The 23,507-nt window shown below is 45.9% G+C and overlaps 3 protein-coding genes across 10 annotated transcripts; 2 read left to right on the forward strand and 1 right to left on the reverse strand.

The window, feature by feature from the left end:
• Positions 1-1,175: 1,175 nt before the first annotated feature.
• DEDD (death effector domain containing) lies at positions 1,176-10,905 on the forward strand. Of its 4 annotated transcripts, none has more exons than XM_036922783.2 (6): positions 1,462-1,480; positions 3,064-3,096; positions 8,386-8,774; positions 8,970-9,077; positions 9,352-9,498; positions 10,035-10,905. In XM_036922783.2, the coding sequence occupies exons 3-6, from the start codon at positions 8,450-8,452 to the stop codon at positions 10,409-10,411; spliced, it is 957 nt and encodes a 318-aa protein (XP_036778678.2). In that variant the 5' UTR covers positions 1,462-1,480; positions 3,064-3,096; positions 8,386-8,449; the 3' UTR covers positions 10,412-10,905. The 4 variants fall into 4 exon arrangements, with proteins under 4 accessions (XP_036778674.2, XP_057351095.1, XP_036778678.2 ...); XM_036922781.2 differs by lacking the exon at positions 1,462-1,480 and adding an exon at positions 3,802-3,908 and having other exon boundaries at positions 3,082-3,096; XM_036922779.2 differs by lacking the exons at positions 1,462-1,480; positions 3,064-3,096 and adding an exon at positions 1,176-1,320.
• A 578-nt stretch (positions 10,906-11,483) lies between these two features.
• On the reverse strand, positions 11,484-14,406 carry NIT1 (nitrilase 1). 5 transcript variants are annotated; one of them, XM_036922776.2, is made up of 7 exons: positions 14,300-14,406; positions 13,630-13,722; positions 13,148-13,402; positions 12,934-13,037; positions 12,589-12,722; positions 12,300-12,425; positions 11,484-12,026 (listed from the first exon to the last, which is right to left on the reverse strand). In XM_036922776.2, coding segments are annotated over exons 1-7 (981 nt in total). In that variant the 5' UTR covers positions 14,302-14,406; the 3' UTR covers positions 11,484-11,759. The 5 variants fall into 5 exon arrangements, with proteins under 5 accessions (XP_036778671.1, XP_057351096.1, XP_036778670.1 ...); XM_057495113.1 differs by having other exon boundaries at positions 13,342-13,402; positions 14,123-14,332; XM_036922775.2 differs by having other exon boundaries at positions 14,123-14,320.
• Positions 14,407-14,417: 11 nt separating this feature from the next.
• PFDN2 (prefoldin subunit 2) lies at positions 14,418-23,430 on the forward strand. Its single transcript, XM_036922786.2, has 4 exons — positions 14,418-14,526; positions 22,220-22,308; positions 22,423-22,546; positions 23,130-23,430. Exons 1-4 carry the CDS (start codon positions 14,452-14,454, stop codon positions 23,304-23,306), a joined length of 465 nt encoding a protein of 154 aa, XP_036778681.1. The 5' UTR covers positions 14,418-14,451; the 3' UTR covers positions 23,307-23,430.
• Positions 23,431-23,507: the final 77 nt, after the last annotated feature.

Here is a 23,507-nt window from a genome sequence, read left to right on the forward strand (position 1 = left end):
TCGAATGCTCTCTCTCTCTAGGCCATCTTTGCCACTTCCATAGCTTGAATAGCCATCTATATTCACACACACTGGCCGCATACACCCAAACCTTTCTTATGGCCTCCCAACCCACATTATTCAAGTGTCTAATGGATTGCCCACAGGCACCTAAAACTCATTCTCTCTCCCCAAACAATAAGGAAAATAGCCTATTAATTCCCTAGTTGCCCAAGTCAGAACACTGGGAAATATCTTGGATTCCTGTTTTATCCCCATTTCCGATCTTTTTTTTTTTTCAATCCACACTCTCCCTTCTATTGACCCACTGTCGTCTCTCACCTAGTAAGACTTTCCTGATTGCGCCTGGAACTTCGTTTTTTCAGCCCATTCCCCTCATGGCAGTTATCTTTCTAAAATGCAAATAGAACTATTCAGTCTTCTGATAAGAGTCTTCAAAGCCGCCGATTCATTGCCTTTAGAACGATCTCAACTAATTTACAAGGCCTTGCTTAATCTGGTACCTCCCAATCCCACAGGCCTCATCTATTACCTCTCTCTCAACGATACCAGACTGCTGACAGCTCCAAACGTATCCGGTACCCTTTTCCCCAATTCCCAACAGTTCAGGATTCAGTTCAGGAGACACTTCCTTCAGTAAGCGGGGCTCAAAATGCAAACCTTAAAGAATGAAATTCGAGAAAGCATCTGAGTAGCGTTTACTGCTCCGGACCCAGGTTTACGGAACGTCCGGGTTACCAGGAAGCTCGGTGCAAAGGTCAAGTTCAGATCACGAACCTTCCCCGAAGTTCGCGGGACAGTCCGATCCCGTAATATTCTGCTCTTGCGCGTCATGGCTGCCACTCCCAGCCTTTCAGTGGGTCTTGAAGTCGAGACCAAGCAGCTCTGGCGCCACCAATGTTTTCACACGCAAGAATGCAATGCTCGCTCATTTTTTATACTACGGCCCTGAAGCCGCCGTCAAGAAAAACTTGCGTTGCCAGTTTGCCCCAAAGCAAGATGGCTGCCAATCTCCATTCTCTGCTCCCAAAGTGAAGCCATCCACTCTCGATTTAATGCCGCTGCCCGGCTGCCCTCACCCAGCATGGCTACTCCGGCTCATGCCTCACTATGGTCTCGAAGCCGCCACTAACCGGCCAGGTTCCGGGAGGCGCTGTGCAGGATGCAGCCACCCCCGCCCGCCCGCCGCTCCCCTCCCCCACGGCCGCGGCGGCGGCGGCGGCGGCGGCGGCGGCCGGAGCCCGGATGCGGCGCCGTGAGACAGGCCCGGGCGAGCGGCGCGGATGGATCCAACATGGCGGCGCAGAGCCTGAGCCGAGAGTGAGGCGACGGGGCGGCCGGGGTGGGGAGGGGGAGTCGAGCGGGACGGGGCGGGGCCGGGCGGGGCCGCAAAGGGCTTGGGGAAGGAAAGTGGAGGGGGAGGCGGTGGCGACGTCCAGCCTGAGAGCCCCAGGAGAGGGAGGTGACGGGACGCTGCGAGGTGGGGGAGGGCAGCGGCCGAGGGGGGCGTGCGGGGGAGGTGGCAGCTGTGGGAGAGGGCAGGGGTCGCGGCGGCGGATGGGGCATGGGGAGGGGCGTAAACAAGGGCCCAGGCTGGGCCAGGCGAGGGTATTAGAGAGGCCCGGGTGGGAGTGGGGCTGCGATCTCACCGGATTGAGGGGGTAGGAGCGGGAGGGAGAGTCTGAGGGTGTGAAGGGGCCGGGGGCTTGCGGCAGTGGTTGGAAGGGTTGGTCCCTTGCGAAGGGTGCTGTGAAGAGGTGGCAAAGGGTGAGACTGGGACTTCGGGCATTTGCGGGGAGGTTTTGAAAGTGTGAAATTGGAGGTGGGAGGGGGGAAGGGCCTAGGGGAGAATCTGGGTGGAAAGAGGGAGAAGGGAGGTTTGGGGAATGGAGAGCGTGTCCGTGTGGCGAGGGAATGGAGAAAGTGAGAGACTACGAAGAAAGTTTGGGAGGAGGGGGAATAGGATGGGAGGTGGGGCAGTGGGGCTGCATGGGTGATAGAGGTGCGGGGGTTTCCCTTTTCCCCATGGAAGGGAAGAGAGAGCGGAGTTAAGCAGCATCAGTTGCAGCCAATTCCAATTGCCAGGTCTTTAGCGTTTAATGGAGTGGGAAGGGCAGAAGAGAATAGTCACGTGGGTTTGGAGAATTGGGGTTGGATGAGGGTTCGACTGGATTTGCTACCCAAAGGTTGTATAGCTTGCTTCCTATTCCCTTGTTTTTCCTGGTTATGATAAGAAGGAAAATGGGGATGCTTGCTGGAGTGTGGAAGGAGTAAAAAAGACTTTTCTAGTTTTTACCAATTAGCAATGCAAAAATGAGGAAACAGCCATGCTATGTTGGAGCCCTGTATGCTAATGTGGACGCTCTGGAAGTCCAAGAAGGGGAACAGAAAATATAGGATGGCATCTAGGTAGTACCGCTAATTAATGAACACTTCAGTTTCCAGACAGTTCTTTTGTTGTTTAAGTGCTGGGTACGGAGGGGTCAATCAGTATTCATAAATAGAAAACGTCCCCTAGTGAAATGTATATGCATGAGTGAGACTGCCTTAGTGGGTATTTTGTTCTCACTGTGTGCCAGGTGAGGGTGAAGATAGAATTTGGAGGATCGTTTTGGTCTGATTAGTGAAGTGATGGAAAGAAAATGCCTTCTTAACCACTTTCCTCCTAGTTTTTAGAAGATGAAAGTCAGTGTTAATATTGTAACAAAATAGGTGGGTCGCACAAGGAATTGAGTTAGGTGAGAAGGGGTCAGAGGATAATTGGTTTCCTACAGGTTGAATTTGGGACCTTTCTTGTCATTCAGGCTGGAATTTCTTGGAGTTGGTATTTTGCAAATTGGCTAGTAGAGAGTTAGGGGTACTTGGGGACCTTGTTGGGGGTGAGTTCTCTTGTTTAGCCTGTAGTGGATCACTTTAACTGAAATGGCTTTGACCATGTGTGTATTTTTGCAACTGAGATTGACTAACTCTTTGGGCCTTTGAGGTTTCAAAATGAAGCTTGAAAATTTACACACACCCCCATTTGTTTTTTTGTTTTGCTGCTGGCTTTGAACCTTGTGCTAGGAAGAGACCTGGGCAATTACGTTTCTTGCAGAGGTAAGTCTGGAACTTTTTATTGTTTCCAAACAATGGAAAGGAATGGAAATGGCCTGAGAAATGTATGGGGGTTGAGCTCAGTGAAGGGGTAGAGCAGGGGAACAGGAGCTCCTCGCCAACTGAGTGCTTAGCTAAGATCTGTTGCTCTCACTGTCTCTCTGGGTGGCTGGAGATTGGTAGGAGGGAAAGAAGAGCAGAAATTAGGTGTCTTGGGGGCAAGCTTTGGCTTGTTGTTATCTAGTCTTCTTGGTCAGCTCTGAGAGAAAAATTTAACATACGGAACATTGTGCTCTAGTACATTATCTACTAAATTTTGCCTTTGGAGTGTTGCTGAGGCACTTTCCATGGGAAGGCTTTTTCTCTAGTTTACTCTTCTAGTTGTTAAGGGTTCCTGGAATCTTTTAAAAACGCTATGTAATTCTGACTTCCAGATATTTGGTTACATTTTCCTAAGTCCCCCCAGCAAGAAAGCTCTTTATGTACTCTTAGCCATCTTGAAGGCTTCTGTGTCTTCTTCATTTCAAGTTTCAAGACATTGCTTGTTTTTAGTTCTTCCACATGATCTTCCTTTCCAAGGGCTTGTGAGAGAGTCAGATCCCTGTAGTTCTGTGAAAAACAGATGTCATCCCTGTGGGATGACAGTAGACTATCATTTTCATTTCAAGACATCACTCTTTTATTTCCTCTACATGGCTTTCCTCTAAGGACTTTTGGGATAGTCACAAAGAATGCAGATACCATCCCTGGCTGGGATGAGAACTGGCTTGGAGGTAGAACCCTAATAGAGAACGACCAGTCAAGAGGCAATCCTGGTACATACTGTCGGCCCTTGTCTGCCTTGGATCTCCCTAAAGAAAACAAACAAACTACAACTCCAGGAAATGCAGTAATTCATCGAAATAAAGAATAATTACTGGTAAACTGTAGTGGGGGAGCCATTTGTTAGGCTCTTAGAATGGACCCAACCAAATGGTGGGATCAGGACTCCTGTTTACTGGAAGGGTATCTCTTAGGTTCTCACAGTATTTCAGGCATCAAGATTCAGGAATTGTTTCCAATCTTCTGTTTAGAGGAGGTACATTCTCCTCATTAGTCTGATACCTTTCATTTAGATCTCTGTATAATTTAAGCTGAGTTCCTGGGCTTCACTGCCAGAGAAAGCTGAGTGTAAGAGGAACTTGGCCATGTTCTTTCAATGCTCAAGTTAGATTGATTCTTGGAACCCCCACCTGGATTGCTGAGTGAGTGAACTCACTATCCTAGATGATAATGAGCCTGCGTGCCAGCCTCCTGACATTTCTCCCAAGGACATGGCTTTGGGAAACTTACGCCTCTACTGCATTTCACTTCACTGAATAAGCAGTGTAAAGCAGCCTAACAAGGGTCTGCTACTGCTCTAGTTTCAGGACTTTAGAGATGGTATAAGGGTTAAGGGCAGGATCCTTTTTGTCTGTCTTGCAGAGATGGCATTTCTCTTATCTTTACAGAGATCCAGATTGAATTAGGTCAAATTAGACCTCCTGGGATGGGGCAGAAGGAAAGGTAGCCCTACCACCTGCTGTTCACCTGAATGGCAGCGGCTGGTGATAGAGAAGCAAAGGTTGGAGTGGGATGGAACTCAGTGCTTTTGGGACTTAGGAGTCCATGACTGGCTATTCTTTTCTTCTGGAATATTGTTTGATAGGTTTGGATTGGAGGGACCAAACTGCTTCCTTCTCCTGATCTAGGGTGAAAGTGACATACTGTCTCTGTTCTTTCAACCCTTATCATGCTCCATCTAGGGTTTCTCATCTTCAGCGTCATTGACATTTTGGGCCAGATAACTCTTTGTTGTGGGGGGCTGTCTTACACATTATGGGATGTTTAGAATGGCCTCTGATCACTGCATGCCAACAGCACCCTTCTTTATCCCCTCCAGTCATAGCAATCTAGAATGTCTCTGGACATTGCTGAATGTTTCCTGGGGGCAAATCATTCCTTGTTGAGAGCCACTGAGCTAGAAGCTGGTAATTCCTGGCACTCTGAATGATCCAACCTGAGATCTAGGACTTGAAAGTGGCTGTTTTTCCTCTCCCTCTCTCTTAAATCTCAGGAGTTAACCTTCTGACGACTGGGGCCTATTGTAGATTTGCATCCATTGATACATAATTAGGGCCATAGTGCTTTCCTGTATTCCGCCTCATTTTCCAGTTGCCAGGTATGTAGGGATAATATTTCTTCATTTCCTGGGCTTCATAGTCAGGACATTTTGAATCAGGGACCTGTGGAGCAGCCTGTGCTTTTGATTGGTTGAATGTAAAGTCTGCCCATCTGCTTTTTCTGGGAGCCTCATAATCAACAGCTGGTCAAGGGAAGCAAGTGGGAGAGGAAATGAGAAGTAAGGGGCTCTGAGGCATCTCAGTTTCCTCATGTTGCCTGCTATGACAAGCAGTTATTTTCTTTTGCTCCCCTTCATTTGTACCCAGTGACTGCAGCAGGTGAAGCGAGAGGAAGAGACAAGGAAAACCAGTCTGTAGTGAAACAGCTATTTTCCTGGCTGTTTCCCTTGCTTTGGGTGGAGCATCTGGGTGCTCATAATTAGCCATGGGCTCTGTTTCCTGTCCACATATCAGAACCGATGGCAGGGGGTTCAGTGCTTCCACGGTGGAACTCCCCTTTTCTTAAGGGAATGAGTCTCCCTGTGTTTCCATTTTAGGATTACTGAAGAAGAGAAGACCAGGTCTTACTTGCTCTTCAGTTTTCTGAGACCCCATCAGCTTGGCTCTTCTGAAGCAGCATATCATTTTATTCTCTGTCTTAACCTAGCCTCAGTTTCCTGGTATATAAAATGGACAGAATGAACCGTCTGTTTCATTATTGAATAGGGTGTCATGGTTTGGGTTGTTCTGCATAGTGTATGGGAGGCTATAGCTAGCTAAAGTGTAGGCATTACATGTATCGTTTTTAGAGAGGTCCTCTCACTCTTGGACTTAGGAGTCTGTTTCATAATCGGTATGGCTTGTGATGATCTCTTGGAGGTTAAGTTCAGTTCAACAATAGGTGATTCCTACTATGCGCCAGCCTCTAATCATTGCTAGGCATTAGGGATACAAAGATGAATAGGACTTTGTCCCTCTTTATGAGTCACTGAAGATCCAATGGGATAATACATACACGAATAATTTTAGTACCCTCTGATAAATGGTTTAAAGGAAATATGCACAGTGTTCCATAGGAGCACAGAAGAGGACTACTTATCCCAGCATGGGGGTGTAGAGAATGAATTTGACGATGGCACTGGAGCTGACTTGTAAAGGATGAGTAGGAGTTAGCCATCTGAAAAAGGGTGGGGATGGGGGTGTGAAACAGAGAAGGGAGAGGGACATTTGGGCAGAGGGAATAGCCTGGAGAGAGAGCCCGAGAAGTGAATTGCAGGAAGAATGTGAGCTATAAACAAACTGATAATATTAGAGAATAAAAAGTGGGTTATGAGGTTGAAGAGGTAGGCAGGGCCTGAACTTGTAAGGTCTAGTGTGTGGTACGTAAGGAGTTTGTGTTCTTATGGGTAAGGAGGGGGCTGGAGATAGGTCTTAGCAGAAAAGTGATGTGGTCGGTTGTGCATTTCAGTAGCTAGTTCAGAATTAATTAGAATTTAGGTGGGTTAGATTGGTGGTCAGAAGTGCCCTTGGGCTGTTGCAGTAGTCCAGGTGAGAGACGGTTGGGACCTGAGCCAGGCAGTACCAGTGGAGGTAGAAAGGTGAGGCAGATTTAAAAAACACTTAGAAGTAGCATCGATAGAAATTTTAAAAATATATATATATACAATGTTTCTTTGTTAGTCATGCCTCAGTAAAATTAGAACAAAAACAAAACCTTCATTTAGCCACTGCTTACTTGTAATTGTTAACTGAATGCAACTGTTGTGATATAGGTAATTATTAATAAAAATGGAAGCAGTCTGTTTCAGTATATTCAATATATGTAATACTTAATAAATGTTAGATATGTTCTTTAATATGGATGCATCAGCGTCATAAATTATTTAACCATTCAACAAGTAAAGGACATTTAGAATATTTTCAATTTTTCACTGTTATACATTTCACTATTATATTTTCACTATTATAAACGTACATATTTATATGTATCTATTGCAATTAAGCATCAGTAGAAGTTTATACTTGATTGGGTGACTGGAGGTGTGATCAGAGGGTAGGCAGTTCTGGGTGGCACTGTGTGGTGGGACAGTGAGTGTGCCTGACTGTATTAGAGGTGGCAGTTGTTAGACTTGAGGATTACGTATTGGTTGGCCACTGACGGTACCCAGGGTCAAATGCCAAATTATATAATGAAGGTAGGGCTGTGACTGGTCATTGCCAGGGGATTGGAAAATGACAGCCGTGAGGAAAGGTGAGAATGTGGTAGATTCAAGTAGTGTGTGAACATCAAAGGAGACAAGTGGCATAGGAGGATTACAAGAATGCTCAGCACAGGAGCTTAATGATGTTTGCTGATTTAAATTCATGTATTTTGGTGAATATTATTGATTCACCTTCCGAGTAGTTAGGCTTCCAGACTTGGTTGGATTGTAGGTGAAATTAAGATAGTTTGAGGGATGAGTCTGGGCTGCAGAGGTCAAAGAACCTTTATCTCTTTGAAATCTCTTTCATGACCGTTTATATAAGGTTTACGAAGCGATTTCACATGGATTTTCTCATTGGATTCTTAGCAGGTCTGAGAAATAGTTTCTTTCATCCCTGTTGTGTAGATGGGATGGTGAGATTTTGAAGTTAAGTGACTTGCTTAAGGTCACACAGCTACACAGATTGTTAATAATATAGGCAGATTTGAAAGTACTTCTGACCCTAATGGTTTTCAGCTTCTTGACTGTCAGTGTGTAAGTTCATCTGCTGCAGCTTCCATATTAATAAATTCTCTACTTCCTCTCAATGTTGCCTACATTTAAGAGGTGAACTAGTTGGTGGGTGGGTAGGGAGAGCACGTGGGACCAAAAGCAGTATTTTGGAGGCAGGAGGAATGATGGGGGTAATGTCTAGTAGCAACTTCTGCTGGTATGTAGCATGAAAATTGCATATAAGTCTCCCACTTAAAAGTGACTGTATTCCTTCAGTAGGGTCTGGGTTTAAGGCAATATCTGTTGGTTATGGAAAGCCCTAGGCTTTATTTTTTAATAAACATTAAGCACTACACTGTGCCAGACATTGTGTTAGGCAGTGTGGGTATACAGAAAACAAGCGAGACCAGTTCTTGCCATTGAGTGGCTCAGAGGTTCTTTCTTTATCCTTACAGTATAGTGGGGATTGCGGCTGCTGAGCAGGGATCCTGGAAAGCATTGCACACCTGAGCCCCCAGTATGGCGGGCCTCAAGCGGCGGGCGAGCCAGGTGTGGCCAGAAGAGCACGGTGAGCAGGAGCACGGGCTGTACAGCCTGCACCATATGTTCGACATCGTGGGCACCCACCTGACACACAGAGATGTGCGCGTTCTCTCCTTCCTCTTTGTTGATGTCATTGATGACCATGAGCGTGGCCTCATCCGGAACGGACGTGACTTCTTGTTGGCACTTGAGCGCCAGGGCCGCTGTGACGAGAGTAACTTTCGCCAGGTGCTGCAGCTGCTGCGCATCATCACTCGCCATGACCTGCTGCCCTACGTCACCCTCAAGAGGAGACGGGCTGGTGAGGGTGCACTGGGGGCTGGGACGCTAGAATCTGGGAAGGGCTGTGGGAGGTAGTAGCAAACTGCATAGGAGTCCAAGCGGGAGGAGGTGTCAACCCTGGGGAGGACTAGGAGAGTGCGCTACGAGACCTGTTGCAGGTTGGCCTAGAAGGAAGCTGGCATCTCTTCCTGAATGATGCCCTCTCCTCCTACAGTGTGCCCTGATCTCGTAGACAAGTATCTGGAGGAGACATCAATTCGCTATGTGACTCCCAGAGCCCTCAGTGATCCAGAACCGAGGCCTCCCCAACCCCCTAAAACAGGTGAGAAGATACTAACCTCTCCTGATTTCCATAATCAAGGGAGAAGACACCGAGCCCATCATTCTCCCAGCTTTGCCAGCCTAAGTGAAAGGACACTGTTCCCCCCATATCTAGCCCCATAAAAATCAGGTGAGCCAGGTCCTGTCATTGTTCTCAGGTCCCATCATCAGTACTGCTTTTAGTGCTGGGTCTCAATGATTTCCTTCCTCATTCTAAGAGAAGTGTTTGAATTCCTGCCTTTACCCCACTCTGACTCCTTTTGCCCTCTGGTCAGTGCCTCCCCACTATCCTGTGGTGTGCTGCCCCACTTCGGGCCCTCAGATGTGCAACAAGCGGCCAGCTCGAGGGAGAGCCACACTTGGGAGCCAGCGAAAACGCCGGAAGTCAGTAACACCCGACCCCAAGGAAAAGCAGACATGCGGTGAGGAACTTAAAGGGTCCCAGAGGTTGGGTAGACTTGAGGGGAAATATAAAAACTGCTGGGATCCTGGGCAGCTTATGCTGTGCAGGGCAAGGCTCACTTTGATTGTGGTTGCAGAGTCTGAAGGGTCTCTGTCGGGGGGGAGAAGCCCTCTTTTTGCGGCAGAGTACATTTCAACTCTTCTCTAATACTTGAGCAAAGGGATGTGGTTATGACATCCTTATTGTAGGATGAACTACCTCATGATAAAGGATTAAAAGGAACTTCTGTGCCTGTTAATCAGGAATATATCTCCTAGAAGCAAGGTGCTGCTTGCTAGTGACGGGAATCATCTGACCTGGGCTTGGCCCATTTCAGGCCTCTAGCAGGCAGGCAGGGAGTTTAGAGGTACAGAGAAGAGAACTAGTCCTGGGTGGAGAAGCTGTTAGGTACAGCTCCCAAATTTGCTACTCTGCTGTTCTTTGCAACCTTTCAAACTTGGGTGGTAAACTCACCCCTCACTACCAGCTCATCTGTGTATCTTCTCTTCCCCACAGACATCAGACTGCGAGTTCGGGCTGAATACTGCCAGCACGAGACTGCTCTGCAGGGCAACGTCTTCTCTAACAAGCAGGACCCACTTGAGCGCCAGTTTGAGCGCTTTAACCAGGCCAACACCATCCTCAAGTCCCGGGACCTGGGGTCCATCATCTGTGACATCAAGTTCTCTGAGCTCACCTACCTCGACGCATTCTGGCGCGACTACATCAATGGCTCATTATTAGAGGCCCTTAAAGGTGTCTTTATCACAGACTCCCTCAAGCAGGCTGTGGGCCATGAAGCCATCAAGCTGCTGGTGAATGTGGACGAGGAGGACTATGAGCTGGGCCGACAGAAACTCCTGAGGAACTTGATGCTGCAAGCATTGCCCTGACCTTTTCCCCTTTCCACTTCTCTGGGGACTGTTCCCACCACCCACCTCTGGAGCTTACATACTGTTCTAGGGTTTGTTCTCTACCCTTCCAACCAATCACACCCCTGCCTTTTTTTTTTTTAAAGGAAAAGATGAAAATGGAAGTGGTGTTCCCCACCCCTCCCTGCACCCACGTGCCTGGGCTTCCCCTTTGTTTCCCTTTTCCACTTACCCCCTAACGTATGTCTCTGTAGCCACCTTGCCGCTGAGCCGTAAGACAATGTATAGGGAGAAGCAAAGTCTATGGAACATAGTCTTTGTAAGGGACTGAAGTGAACACTGCTTTGGGGTGCATTGAGGGGTTATGAGTACTTCTGGCTTTACGAGGGCTCTTAAATTTTGTCTGAAAAACCAAAGGGCTGTGAGTAAGCTATGTGGAAGGTGGGACCTGAAGTGTATTTTGGAAATGAATCACCACCCTCTCCCAAATTATAGAATTTTTAAAAAACAAAGAAGCTGTGGCCCTTCCCGCTCTCTCCTGGCTTCTGGTGCTGCTCCTCTCTGCCTTGTTTCCTCCATCCCATGGCTCGAAATCTCTGGTGTGGCTTTTTTTCCCCTCTTTTCAAACCCTCTTCAAGGGAGTAATAGGTAAGAGAACTAGGTTGGCCTAGTCACCCCTCCCGACTGTGGTGTGTGTACATATACACATGCACAGGATGGATGGAGAAGTGGTTGCTGATTAAAATACACTCCCTGCAAAGGGGAAGGGGGAGTGTGACACTTCCCTTCCATGTCCAAGTGAGAATAAATAATGTACCCTGCAGCCCCTTTCCCCTCTGCTTTCTTCTGGCTTGGGCAAAGGGCATCACAGGTGAAAGCGAAGCAATTCAGCATCACCTCCTTCCTCCTTCCCCACCTGTAGCCCCACTCCCGTTCCCAGGCTTGGGAGCACGGGGCGGGGACATGCACTGAGTGTTGCACTTTTATTTAGGTAGGGAGGCATGCTGAAGGAGCCCGGAGGCCTAGAACCGGAGCCGAGGCCAGCTGGTAAATACCACCTCCCCTTTCAGCTCCCAAAGGAGATGCCCAGACAGAGACTTTACCATTATATTTTTTCAATGCCAGTGCTGCTCAGCCCTCAGCATAACTTCAGTTTTCATGAATAAACAATGACTATATAAAAATCCACCTTTCTGAAACTGAAATCTGAGCTCAGGTGGAAGTTTCTGTTTTCCCAAGAAGCTGAGCCTGTGTTCCATCAAGAGAGTCAAGGTTCTCCAAGTGAGGGGAGCTGTGCCTGGGTCCTGCCTATAAGTCACAGCAACACCAGCTCACAGTGGGGGTCTCAACTCAACAGAAGCCAGAAGTCTTAAGGCAGTGGGTGACCTAGATTGCCATAGAGGTCAGGCCTGCGGTGCTGGAACACAGGCAGGTGTTGGCGCAACTGTCGAAGATAATTGAGGTTGACCTGAGCGAGGCAGAGGCCTGGTCCTTCAGAGCAGCGGGCCACCACTGTTCCCCAGGGATCCACCACCATACTGTGGCCATAACTTGCTCTAGCCTCATGGTGGCGTCCACACTGTGCAGCTGCCACTACGTAGCACTGGGTTTCAATTGCACGGGCCCGCAGCAACACCTGGGGATGAGATGTGTGTTCACTTAAGTACATGCAGCAACTACTGGGGAAGTGATGGGCAGTGGACATCGGACATTACAGGCCAATGTGACCATTCTGATAATTGCCTAGGAATGATTTACTATGTTAGCTATTCTTTGACACGAGATGACAATCGGGAATGAATTTTCCCACTAGATGGGAAGGTGAAGAAAAATCTTCCAACTGGAAGGGCCAAGGGAGGAGAATAAGGTTAAGAGAAGGCTTTTCCATTCTGAAGAAAGGTCCTCTTACCTCCCAGTGGGCTGGGCCTGTAACAGATCCAAAGGCCGAAGGGTAGGTAAGTATTTCTGCTCCAGCCTGAGCCAATGCCAGAGAGAGTTCAGGGAACCGCATATCATAGCAGATAGCTAGACCAATCTGGAATGAAAAACAACCTACTTAGCCCCCCTTTTCTGTTTGTCACAGCATCTAATCATACTCCCACTCCCTCAGGATTTTTTGTCCTCTGCTGCCACTTCAAAGTATTACTGTTCCCCTCCCTCTTGTACATCTCCCACCCTCATCCTTGCACAACTCCCACCTTGCCTGCTGGGGTGCTGACAGGGGACTCCAGACTGGGCCCAGGCATGGTAGAGTTGCTTTCATGCATAGGTCCCTGTCCTGGAATCTCCACGTCACACAGGTGAGTCTTCCTGTAAGTGGCCATTACTGACCCTAGAGTAAGATGGAGAAGGAATACTTAGTGCTGGTGCTCTAGAAGCCTGGCTTGGTTCCTGTCCTCCCAAGAAGATAGCTTATATGCTAGAAAGAGAAGTACAAACATCCGTAAAACCTTTGGCCAAGGAAATAAAACAATTTCCTAGAGAATCTTAACTTAGGTCGAAGAACCTGGAAAGAGGCAAGCAAAAGAGTTGTGAAGTCTCACCCTTGCTGTTCAGAAGCACATGACAATTGTAGATTTTCTGAGTCTGCTCCCAGTCTTGGCCACGCTCATGGAAACCACCCAAGGACAGCCAGAGTCCACATTCCCTGGGGGGGAGGGGACACTGAGAACTCTTCTCAAGGCTCTTCCCTTGTATCTGGCAACCCAGGGACACTGCCCAACAAAGAACCTCCCTCCCTCCCCCTTGCCCTGATACCTGGCAAGCTGGGTATATTCTCCCAAAAGGTTCCCACCCAGTGGCTCAGATAGGCGTAGTGTCTCTGCAGAGTCCCGTGCAATGAAGTCAAATGCCTCAGGCAGGAAAGCTAGGCAAGCACCCCGTCTGGCAGCCTCTCGAACCAGCTCAGCACACATGTTAAAGTTCTTCTGCTTGTCTGGTGTTGATGTTACCTGGCACACAGCCACCAGGGGCAGTTCCCAGGAGGAAGAGGAGATAGCCATGGCTCTGGGCCTGTGAATGGCACAGGCAGGACTCAAGATTATGGGGAAACCCAAGTTTAATGATAAGGGGCTCAGGAAGACTGGATTTCCCTTTGATTCTGATCCTACAGGGCACAATGAGACCACTGATTAAATGTTCTGTGAATGGTTGGCATCCTAGTATTTCCCACCATCCATTCATTTAACAAAAAGCATCTAGTATGTGCTAGGCACTGAGGACACAACAAAACAAGTTACCTGGGCTGTGCACAAAGTACTGAGAGTCGAGGTATTTGGAGTCCAGGACACAAGAGAAGGGACAGGAGCTGGTGAGACTTGATGAAGCCGAGCCTGAGGAAGGTGAGAAATCAGGACACCAACCCCCCTCCCTCAAGCAATACATTTCTAGGAATCTCTGACCTCTCTCTCACACTGTGAGACTGTGTCGGGCCCTGCCAGTAAAAGCTCCCAAGTCTTCAAAACACTCTCTTAAGTAATTATGGGCTACAGGAAAAGATCATAAAGTGGGAAGATGGAGGAAAAGGACTCAGCACAGCACCTGAATACCTCGATCTCCAGTGATCTCACATTAAACTGAAGCCCTTTTCCACAGCCAAACGTTTCCTCAGTTCACAAGCCATCTCCGAGAAACTCCCCTGGTTTTCCCAGCCCCTCCTGACTGCGCACCTGCACAGCTTTATTGACTCAAAGCATATTTCTCCCCTTAGCAGAATCTCTGAAGGGAAGTTACCTCTCGTTCCCACCACCTGGTGGTGTGCAGAGGACATTGGCACCCAGAGCCCAACCCGTGCCCCACTTTCCAGTTAACCCGTCGTTCCCCGCCTCTCCCAGGGGCAGCCTCTCTTGCACAAGTTAGAGCACCGCAGATGGAATTCGCCGCGGCTGGCGGGTAGGGAGTAGGTCCTACATGAAGATACGGCCAAAACCGAGCGCAGGATCCACACAGAGGAGCCGCCGGGAGGCAGGGCAGCCGGGGGCCAGTGGGCGGAAACTCCTAGACCGGACGTGACGCGGGCGGGGGCGCGGCTGCGCGGGCCGGAAACCCAGCAGACGGCGAAGATGGCGGAGCTCAGCGGTCGCGCCGGCAAGAGCAGCGGGAGCGCGGCGGGGAAGGGGGCGGTGTCGGCAGAGCAGGTGAGGAGCGTGGACGAGGAAGAGAGCAGCCCGGCTGGGTGCGGAGTCGATGCGAAAAGAGGGGGGAGCGGGTGGCTGGTGCAGGCCTTCACTCCGGCCCCAAATTTGGCCACCCAGAGAGGGGAGGGTGTTTGGGGACGCTAGCCGGGCCCCTGGGGAGAGAGTAGGCGGGCTGGTAGGTGAAGGCCACGCCCCGCTCCGCGTGTTGGGTGAGCCCTGGGGAAGGGAAAACCCCGAGATGCACAGGCCTAAGGGGAGATGGGATCGTCACTTTCCCCACTTCATCGTACCCGCGAACAGGATCCGTCTGGGCTAGGCAGCAGGTAACGAATCTCAGATGAGTCAGCGGGCTGTTGTGTAGACTGTTCAGTGACCCTGAAACCTCGTTGACAGTCGCCGTCTCTCTGCAAAGCCACGTGACTCACATACTCGAACAGTGTCGTGTGTCATACTGTTTTGATTCCGGAGTCATTATTAGACTGAATTTCTTGAGAGACCAGAAACCCTTTTCTAATCCGCGTTCGCATTCCCTCCAGTGCTTAGCTTCGCGGAACGGTTTGACAAGTTAATCAGAAAGCTCTTTGTGGCTTGGGAACCACGGTTTGCTAATAGTGGGGCTTGTGTTTAATAGGAGTGGGAAGAAATATACATGATGGAAAGAAAAACCTACTTAAACGACAGCTCTTTGAATTAGTTCGTTTTTCAGTTATTTTTTTTGAACAGTTACTACAGGCAGGGGTGTCTGCATAAGGAATTTTCAAATTGACCCATGCAATGAAAGAGCTCTTAGTCTGATGGGGAAAATAAGACATACAAAATGCTACCATGAGGCAGAAGGTAGTGTCCTAACTGTGGAATAAAGTTTTACAGGATTTTAGAGAGGCAGAACCAAATACTTTATGATTTAGAGAGAAACGGAAGGGAGAAAGACCCTAATATGTTTTGAGGGTCTGCTATGTGTCAGGCCCTCTGGTAACAGATAAATTAAGTAGACCTTGTTTTCAAGTTACCTCACAGACTCACTTGAGGTGAAAACCAAAGGATAAGATGTAGTGTTCTGCACAGGCCCTCCTATGTGGAAGCTAGAGGTGGGACCCCTAACTAAGGAGGTTATGGGATTGGTGGGAGCCAGGGGAGCTGTCGTAGAGTGGGGTGGCTAAGAATAAGAAGTGCACTGAGTGGGGCACACCTGTATTTAAATCACATTTCTCTTGTTTACTGTCTATAGATGACCTCCCATGAATTACTTCTCTCAGCTTTACCCTCATGTAGAAATATAATGGTACCTACACATTGCTGTACTTTATTAGGCAACATAAGGCATGTAATGTGTTTTTGCACAGTGACTAGAATATAGTATGTTCTTAATAAATGCTAGTTATTTTGTTTTCTAGGAGAGAGACTCCTTCAGCTCAGTTCTAAAGGATGAGAGTAGTTAGTTCAGCAAAGAAGGAAATGGAGAATTTTCTAAGTAGAGGAAATAATGTGTTTAAAAGCACAAAGGCATGAAACTGCTTGCCACGTTTAAATTGCAGGTGGATTTAAAGTTTGGGGTGGACTGCAAGACTTGAATGTGGAGAAAAAGGGATGAAAGGATGTTTCTCAGATTTCTTTCTTTGATAGATGCTGCTGCTATAGGTAATGTAGGAGTGTGGACAAGTTGGTGGGGTCATAGGTTTGTTTTAGGATTTTGAGTTTGGGTTTCTTGTGGGACATTCAAGTAGAGACATTTATCAGGCAGTATGATTTGTAAATCTTGAGTTATGGAAAGAAGTCTGAGTTGGAGATACAGATTAGAGAATAAGGAGCTTATAGATGGTAGACAAAGCAATGGTGTGGGTGAAGTCATCTCGGGTTTGCAAAGAAGGTAGAAAAAGAAGCAGAATGAGGATGGAACCAATATTTAAGGGGTGGTGGAGAAAGAGAAGCCCTCAAAAGAGACTGAGGAGTGTGATAACTGAGTCCTGAGGCTGTTTCTGCTTAACATTCTCTGGCCTTTGTGTTCCAGAGAGAACACTGAGTATACAGTATAAGATTTATCACTGCTGCAGATTTGAGCCACACAAGTCCCTTACAAACAAGATGGAAGCAAGTATATACATTGTGCTAGGCACCTCACTGGTTTTATCTTGTTATTTAATTACTGCCGTTTGAAGTAGGTTGTATTGTCCTCCCTTTATTGGTAAGGACATTTGAGTTTCAGAGGCTTTAGTTAGCTTACCCAGAATCAGACTAGAAGAGCAAGGCTTTTGAGGGACTTGAGAATCAGACAAACTTATTTTTTCCACTTATAACATGATCACATTAGAGATATTTGAGCTGAGCCTGAAGGATTAGGTAGATTTGAGCAGGTGGTAGACGTAGCATATAGGGGATGAGGTGAGAAGAGAGCTAGGGAAAGCAGAGGTTGACATGAAGCGCAGAGACTGGTCAGTTTAGTTAAATCATGAGGTATTAGTTAGAAAGATGTGGTCCTTAAAGCAAGCTGAGTCTGCATGGGCAGAGCGAGGGAGCCACGGAAGGATCTATGTTATGCTGTTGATTTTTTTCCCTATTGCATAAATTATACATAGTCATTGTACAGAATGTAGAAAACACAGGAAATGAACAAAATAACACACTCACCCATGATCCTATTATCCAGAGATAACTTTTCTTATGATTTTGGAGTATATGCTTTGAGAGGTTTTTTTACCCTTTATGTTTTGTATTTGTATAGCTGGAAAAGGAGGACATGTGTATTTTACACATTTACATATTTTATAAAATTAGTATTATAAGTATATCCTGCTTTGTAATCTGCTTTTTAAGCCTAATAATATATCATGAATGTTTTTCTATGTCATCCAAGTATTAGGAAAATTAAATTAGCAGCAGTGTATAGGATGGGTTTGGAGAGTTCAAAAAATAGGGGATAGTTTAGAAGACTGTTGAGTAGTTCAGACAAGAAGTAATGAAGGCCTGAACTAGGGTGATGTCAGTGAGTCTAAGAAATTGCTGAGGTAGGTGCAATAAATTTGGCAGTTGATGGGATAGGGTGTGTTCAAAGATGAAAGCAAGGTTTCCTGCCTGGAGGGCTAGAGTGGTGTCATTAGCAGAAATAGGGGAGACAAGAAGAGGAACAGCTTAAAACAAGGTAAAAGATGATCAGTTTAGCCTTGGCCTAAGTTTAAGGTATCTCATAGGACATTTAGGTGGAGATGTTCTGTAATAATAGCAGCTACTATTTATTGACAATCTGTTATATGCTAGTATTGTCCTCAGTCCTTGCTGTAATTAATTGATCCTCACAACATCTTGTGAAACAGATATTACCTCTATTATATTGGTGAAGAAACTTGGATTCAAAAAAAGAAGTAACTTGCTTATGATCAAATTTGAGGCCATTTCTGTCTGACGACAAAACTCCTTTAACTTGTAAATGCAGGTCTGGAATTTCAGAGAAGGCTGAAATTGGGTTTGTAGGCAATTAGAATAAATGCAGTCGTTGAAACCACAGAAGTGGCTAAGAATACCAGTCGAAATAGTATAGGCAATAAAGGGAGAAGTACTATGAATGGAAATCTTAGGTCGTGTCTTCATTGTAAGGGTGAGAGGAAGAACTAGGAAGGAGAAAAAAGTGTTGAGACAGGTAGGAAAACCAGAGTAGTGAAGAGTCCTAAAACTGAAAGAGACTAGAGAATGTACATTGTATCTGACACCTGGCATACTATCTCAGTTCAGTTCTCATTGGTACCCTATGGTGGCGGTTCTCAACCTGGTGTGATTTTGCCCCATAGGAGACATTTGGTGATGCCTGGAAATAGTTTTAGTTGTCACAAGTAGGAGTTGCTACTGGCTTTTGGTGGGTAAAAGCCAGGGATGACATCCTTTAATGCAGAGGACAGCACCACACAACAAAAATTTATCTGGCCCAAAATATCAGTAAAGCTGATGTTAAAGAAACTGTGCCTATAGTGTATTAGCCCCATTTTATAAATGAGGAAACCGAGTGGAGTTAAGTAACTTGGTCATATAGCAATTAAATGGAAAAACTAGGATTTGAACCCAGATCAGATCAAAAGTTGGGCTCTTTCTACCATGCCATGTTGCCACTTAAAGGAAGAGACTTTCAGAAAGCACACTGGAGACTGAGAAAAGGTCGCTGGATTATGCTGCTACATAGGAGGCTGTTCATGATCTTTGAGAGGTATAATAATAATTTAATATTTAATAACTAGCATAGGCAGAAAACAATGAGAAGGCCATTTAAAGTGGGTTGGGAGTGAATGGGAAGTGAGGAAGTGGAGGCAGTGAATACAGACTGTAAAAAACTTTGATGAAGAGAAAGGGATGAGAATCGTCATTTGATGGAGTAGTAAGGTCAGAGTTTTCTTCGACAGGGTTGAGTATGGTTGTCAGAAAAGGGAGCACTGAACTAAGAATTTTACATAGTGGAGTCATAACCCATAAGATGTTTTTCTAGGTGCAACTAATCATATTCTCTGCCTTTTCTGTTTTTCCATTGAACCCAATAAGAGTAAGTGTTGTGTAGTTAAGACCAAGGGCATTTTGGGGATAAAGGTAATGATTGTAGATTTTTCTTTAAGTTATCAAAACTGTATGGGACTGATTAAATAAAAAAAGAAAACAGGAAAATAAATGAAATGGAAATAGTTTGACTTTGTAAGAGATTATATATGACAAGCCAAGAATAACACAGCAATAGAAAATGGATTCTTAACCAAACCCGGGTAGAAGTACCACTTCTGCGTATCACTGTTTTTTTTGCCACTGTTATTTATTTATTTATTTATTTATTTTGGTATCATTAATATACAATTACGTGAGCAACATTGTGATTACTAGATTCCTCCCATTATCAAGTCCCCACCACATCCCCCATTACAGTCACTGTCCATCAGCGTAGTAAGACGCTATAGAGTCACTATTTGTCTTCTCTGTGCTACACTGCCTTCCCTGTGCCGCTCCCCCACGACACTATGTGCGCTAATCATAATGCCCCTTATTCCCCTTCTCCCTCCCTTCCTACCCCACCCCACCCCCTCCAGTCCCTTTCTCTTTGGCAACTGTTAATCCATTCTTGGGTTCTGTGAGTCTGCTGCTGATTTGTTCCTTCAGTTTTTCCTTTGTTCTTATATTATTCCACATATGAGTGAGATCATTTGGTACTTGTCTTTCTCTGCCTGGCTTATTTCACTGAGCATAATACCCTCTAGCTCCATCCATGTTGTTGTAAATGGTAGGATTTGTTTTCTTCTTATGGCTGAATAATATTCCATTGTGTATATGTACCACATCTTCTTTATCCATTCATCTACTAATGGACACTTAGGTTGCTTCCATTTCTCAGCTCCTGTAAATAGTGCTGTGATAATCATAGAGGTGCATGTGTTATTTTGAAATTGGGCTCCTGCATTCTTAGGGTAAATTCCTAGGAGTGGAAATCCTGGGTCAAATGGTATTTCTATTTTTAGTTTTTTGAGGAACCTCCATACTGCTTTCCACAATGGTTGAACTAGTTTCATTGTGTTATTTTAACCACTGTTCCCCCTACCCTCTACCCCCTACACGCACACTCCACCAGCCTTGGTCTCCTCCATTTATCAAATGGAGGTACATGTCTTATATAATGTTTGTGTTAGAATTAAATGAGAGAGTTTAGCACAGTGCCTACACATAGTAGTGTTCCTTTACTACTCCAAACTTGAAGGCAGATTGTTACAGTATTATGAAAGAAATAGCTATTTAAAAAAGGTTTGGTTTCCTTTGCATATTTAAAATTTTCAAAGAAAATAAAGATTAGAAGGCAGACTGCATGGTAGAAAATAAGGAACACAATTTAAATAGAAAAAGTTTTCTATCAAAAAATTTAAGGAACTGATATGCATTTATATTATACGGGCACACACAGAAGGAATTATGGGACAGCCATAACTGCTTTCTAGAAGAATCTAAGTTAAAACCTGAAGGAAGAATTTGAGTTAGAGATACATGGAATGAGAGAGGTTTGGGAAAGTATACCAGGTAAGGTAAAGATTCTGCCCAAATTCCTGAAGGCAAATAATTAGGGAAACTCCAGGTGGTTTAAGACAGCAAGACTGCTAAGTGTAAGAGGTGGAGGGAAGGACTGATTGGGAGAGGTCAGTGGGGCCAGGTCTTTATAGGACCTTTTTTTGCTACATTAAGTAGTTTGGATTTGATCCTGGTATGAGCAGTGGGACCCACTGAAGGTGGGCATAGGAGTAATTGAAGGTTTAGGCATAGGAGTCATATGGCAGTTAGACTGAAATTTTAGGTCACTTTTGTCACATTCTAGGGAGTGGGTTGAAGGGGGCAGATTTGGAGGCAGTGTGGAACTCAGCTAGGAAGCTACCAGAGTACAGGTGAGAGGTGACAGTGAGATAGAAGTGGGTAAATTTGAGCATGGTGACTTAGAGATTCATTGGATGTGGATAATGAGTCAAGGATGATTCCAAGGTTTCTGGAGGTAAGATCTCTTTCAATTCTTAAGAGTTAGAATTAACAAAAATAATAAAAGCTACCACTAGGGCTCTGGGGAAACACATAATCATGGCATTGTTGGTAGCACTGTGAATTCATCTGGTCATCTTGGAGAGCTTTCTAGCAAGAGGAAGCAAAAGCTGTTAGTATGTTTTGACCCGTTAATTTCACTTTTGAGACTATTTAAGAAAAATGGCTGTAAAATTTTTGTGCTATTTGTCCAAATATTTAACATAAATGCTATTTATTACAGAAAGATTGGAAACAACCTAAATGTCCCAACAACAGAGGATTGGTTAGACAGTTTTTAAAAATATAAAAATAGGATTAAAAAGTTGAGTATTTAAAAAACAATAATAAAAATACATGACTAGGGTATAAGTGCTGTACCCCTTAAAAATAAGAAAACCATGTCTTACAGATGAATCTATAAAGAAAGTGTGATACACATAACACACACACATGGAATATTATTCAGCCATAAAAAAAGAAGGAAATCCTGCTGTTTGTGGTAACATGGATGAACCTTGAGGGCATTATGTTAAGTGAAAAGGAGCCAGAGAAAGACAAATACTGTATAATCTCATGTGGAATCTAAACATAGTGAAAAGAAAGGTTAAATAATTAGGACCACACAAAATTCAAGAACTGGGACAACCTTGGGGATTTCAGGAATAGGAACAGAGAATCATCTCTATAGGACAAGTAGTGTCTTAGCTCAAACTGCCCTCTTTCTGTACCTGTTTGTCTCTACCCAGCATTCAGTTCTTGTAGAGAGACTCTGGTGTAGAATAGGTCACTGTCACTGTAGTCAAGGAAAAAGGGTCCTGTGATTATAACCCCACCGGAACCCCGCTGAGTTAAGGAGGGGCAGTTCCCTGGTGGGAGGGGGACTGGGCAGACTCGGACAAGAGTTACTCATCCCACAGCCTTTTCGTCCCTATGTTACAACTGCCTATTCTTCACCAAACCATAACCTGCAAGATTGGCTGGCAGTATCTCACACATAGGCACTCGGCGAGGGTTTGGTGAATGGAATCCCAGACAGACTTAAGTTAGAGGTTGCAAATTGTGTTCTACAAGATGTCCACCACTGCATCTTTGCAGAGCCTGCCATCCCAGGTTCTTCTTGACCCTCTGCCATTTCCACTGTCTCCTCCCTTACTTCTTACCTTTCTCACCTTCTTAGGTAATTGCTGGTTTCAACCGCCTTCGGCAGGAACAGAGGGGCCTGGCATCTAAGGCAGCTGAGCTGGAGATGGAGTTGAATGAGCACAGGTGAGGAAGCTGGAGAGAAGCAAGCAGTAGGAGAGCTGGGTGTGCGTTTTGTAAGGGAGGGTTGCAGTGAAGTGCGACCGAATTCTCAGATCCTGCCTTGTCCTCCTGCTCCAGCCTAGTGATCGATACCCTTAAGGAGGTCGATGAAACCCGCAAGTGCTACCGCATGGTTGGAGGAGTGCTGGTGGAGCGGACTGTCAAAGAGGTGCTGCCTGCCCTGGAGAACAATAAGGAGCAGGTAAGCCAGGAGCCCTGAGGAGAAACTGGGCAACAAAGGGCTGAGGAAGGACAGGCCAAGGATTTAGGAAGTAATGGTGATGGAAAGTGTGGGTAGGAACTCATGTTGACAACAGCATAAAAACAGCCTGTTAGCCTGTGATATTTCTGTTATTGCAACTCCTTAGGTAAGAGTTGCCAGCTGTGTGCCTTTTCCCATGGGCTCTGTGGCCTGGCTTATTTGGGCGAGGGGAGGCAGTTAGAGCCATGTTTCTCACAGTGTAGTCCACGGATATCTGCATCCAGATCATCTAAAGGACTAATTTACCATGCAGCTTCCTGGATCCACGGATCCAGAACCTTTGGAGATGGGCCCCGTGAAGTGGCATTTTTTAAATGAGCAGCCCAGGTGATACATAATTATGTACACTAAAGTTTACAAACCATTGTTTGAGAAAGGCATATACTTCGTGTCGGGCCTCTACTATCATCCTTAGAGGTGAAGTTAGAGGCATCATCTCTCCATTTCCCTCATCCATAGTCCATACCAGGTTGGGGGAGGGAGTCGTGAAACCCTTACATAATCCCTGTCTCTTGCCCTCCAGATACAGAAGATCATTGAGACACTTACACAGCAGCTTCAGGCAAAGGGAAAGGAACTAAATGAATTCCGGGAAAAGCACAACATTCGTCTCATGGGGGAAGATGAGAAGCCAGCAGCCAAGGAAAACTCAGAAGGGGCTGGGGCTAAGGCCAGCTCAGCCGGAGTGTTGGTCTCCTAGGGACCAGGGCCCTTGTGGTTTTTCTACCCTGATCCCCACTTCTTCTAATTTCTCTATATTGTTGTTATTATTATTTTCTCTGCTATTGTAATATTTTTTTGTTAATTAAATGCTTTGGTCAGAATGCTTAGCTCTAGCCTGAAACTTTCTCCCAATATTAGGGGTGGAGTTCGCCTGGGGCCTGGAAAAGCACATGATTCA

This window comes from Manis pentadactyla, chromosome 19 (assembly GCF_030020395.1).
Source record: "Manis pentadactyla isolate mManPen7 chromosome 19, mManPen7.hap1, whole genome shotgun sequence".
In the NCBI taxonomy this organism is placed as follows: domain Eukaryota; kingdom Metazoa; phylum Chordata; class Mammalia; order Pholidota; family Manidae; genus Manis; species Manis pentadactyla.

What these genes read in the sequence shown, in the direction of transcription:
- DEDD (XM_036922779.2), top strand. Translation starts at nt 8,450, where the DNA reads ATGGCGGGCCTCAAGCGGCGGGCGAGCCAGGTGTGGCCAGAAGAGCAC. An exon ending in TCCCCAACCCCCTAAAACAG is followed by an intron (nt 9,078 to 9,351) that starts GTGAGAAGATAC and finishes CCCTCTGGTCAG; the next exon opens with TGCCTCCCCACTATCCTGTG. An exon ending in CAAGGAAAAGCAGACATGCG is followed by an intron (nt 9,499 to 10,034) that starts GTGAGGAACTTA and finishes TCTTCCCCACAG; the next exon opens with ACATCAGACTGCGAGTTCGG.
- NIT1 (XM_036922776.2), bottom strand. An exon ending in GTACTTTGTGCACAGCCCAG is followed by an intron (nt 13,403 to 13,629) that starts GTAACTTGTTTT and finishes TGCCATTCACAG; the next exon opens with GCCCAGAGCCATGGCTATCT. An exon ending in TGTGCTTCTGAACAGCAAGG is followed by an intron (nt 12,723 to 12,933) that starts GTGAGACTTCAC and finishes ATCTTACTCTAG; the next exon opens with GGTCAGTAATGGCCACTTAC.
- PFDN2 (XM_036922786.2), top strand. Translation starts at nt 14,452, where the DNA reads ATGGCGGAGCTCAGCGGTCGCGCCGGCAAGAGCAGCGGGAGCGCGGCG. An exon ending in GGGCGGTGTCGGCAGAGCAG is followed by an intron (nt 14,527 to 22,219) that starts GTGAGGAGCGTG and finishes TCACCTTCTTAG; the next exon opens with GTAATTGCTGGTTTCAACCG. An exon ending in ATGGAGTTGAATGAGCACAG is followed by an intron (nt 22,309 to 22,422) that starts GTGAGGAAGCTG and finishes CTCCTGCTCCAG; the next exon opens with CCTAGTGATCGATACCCTTA.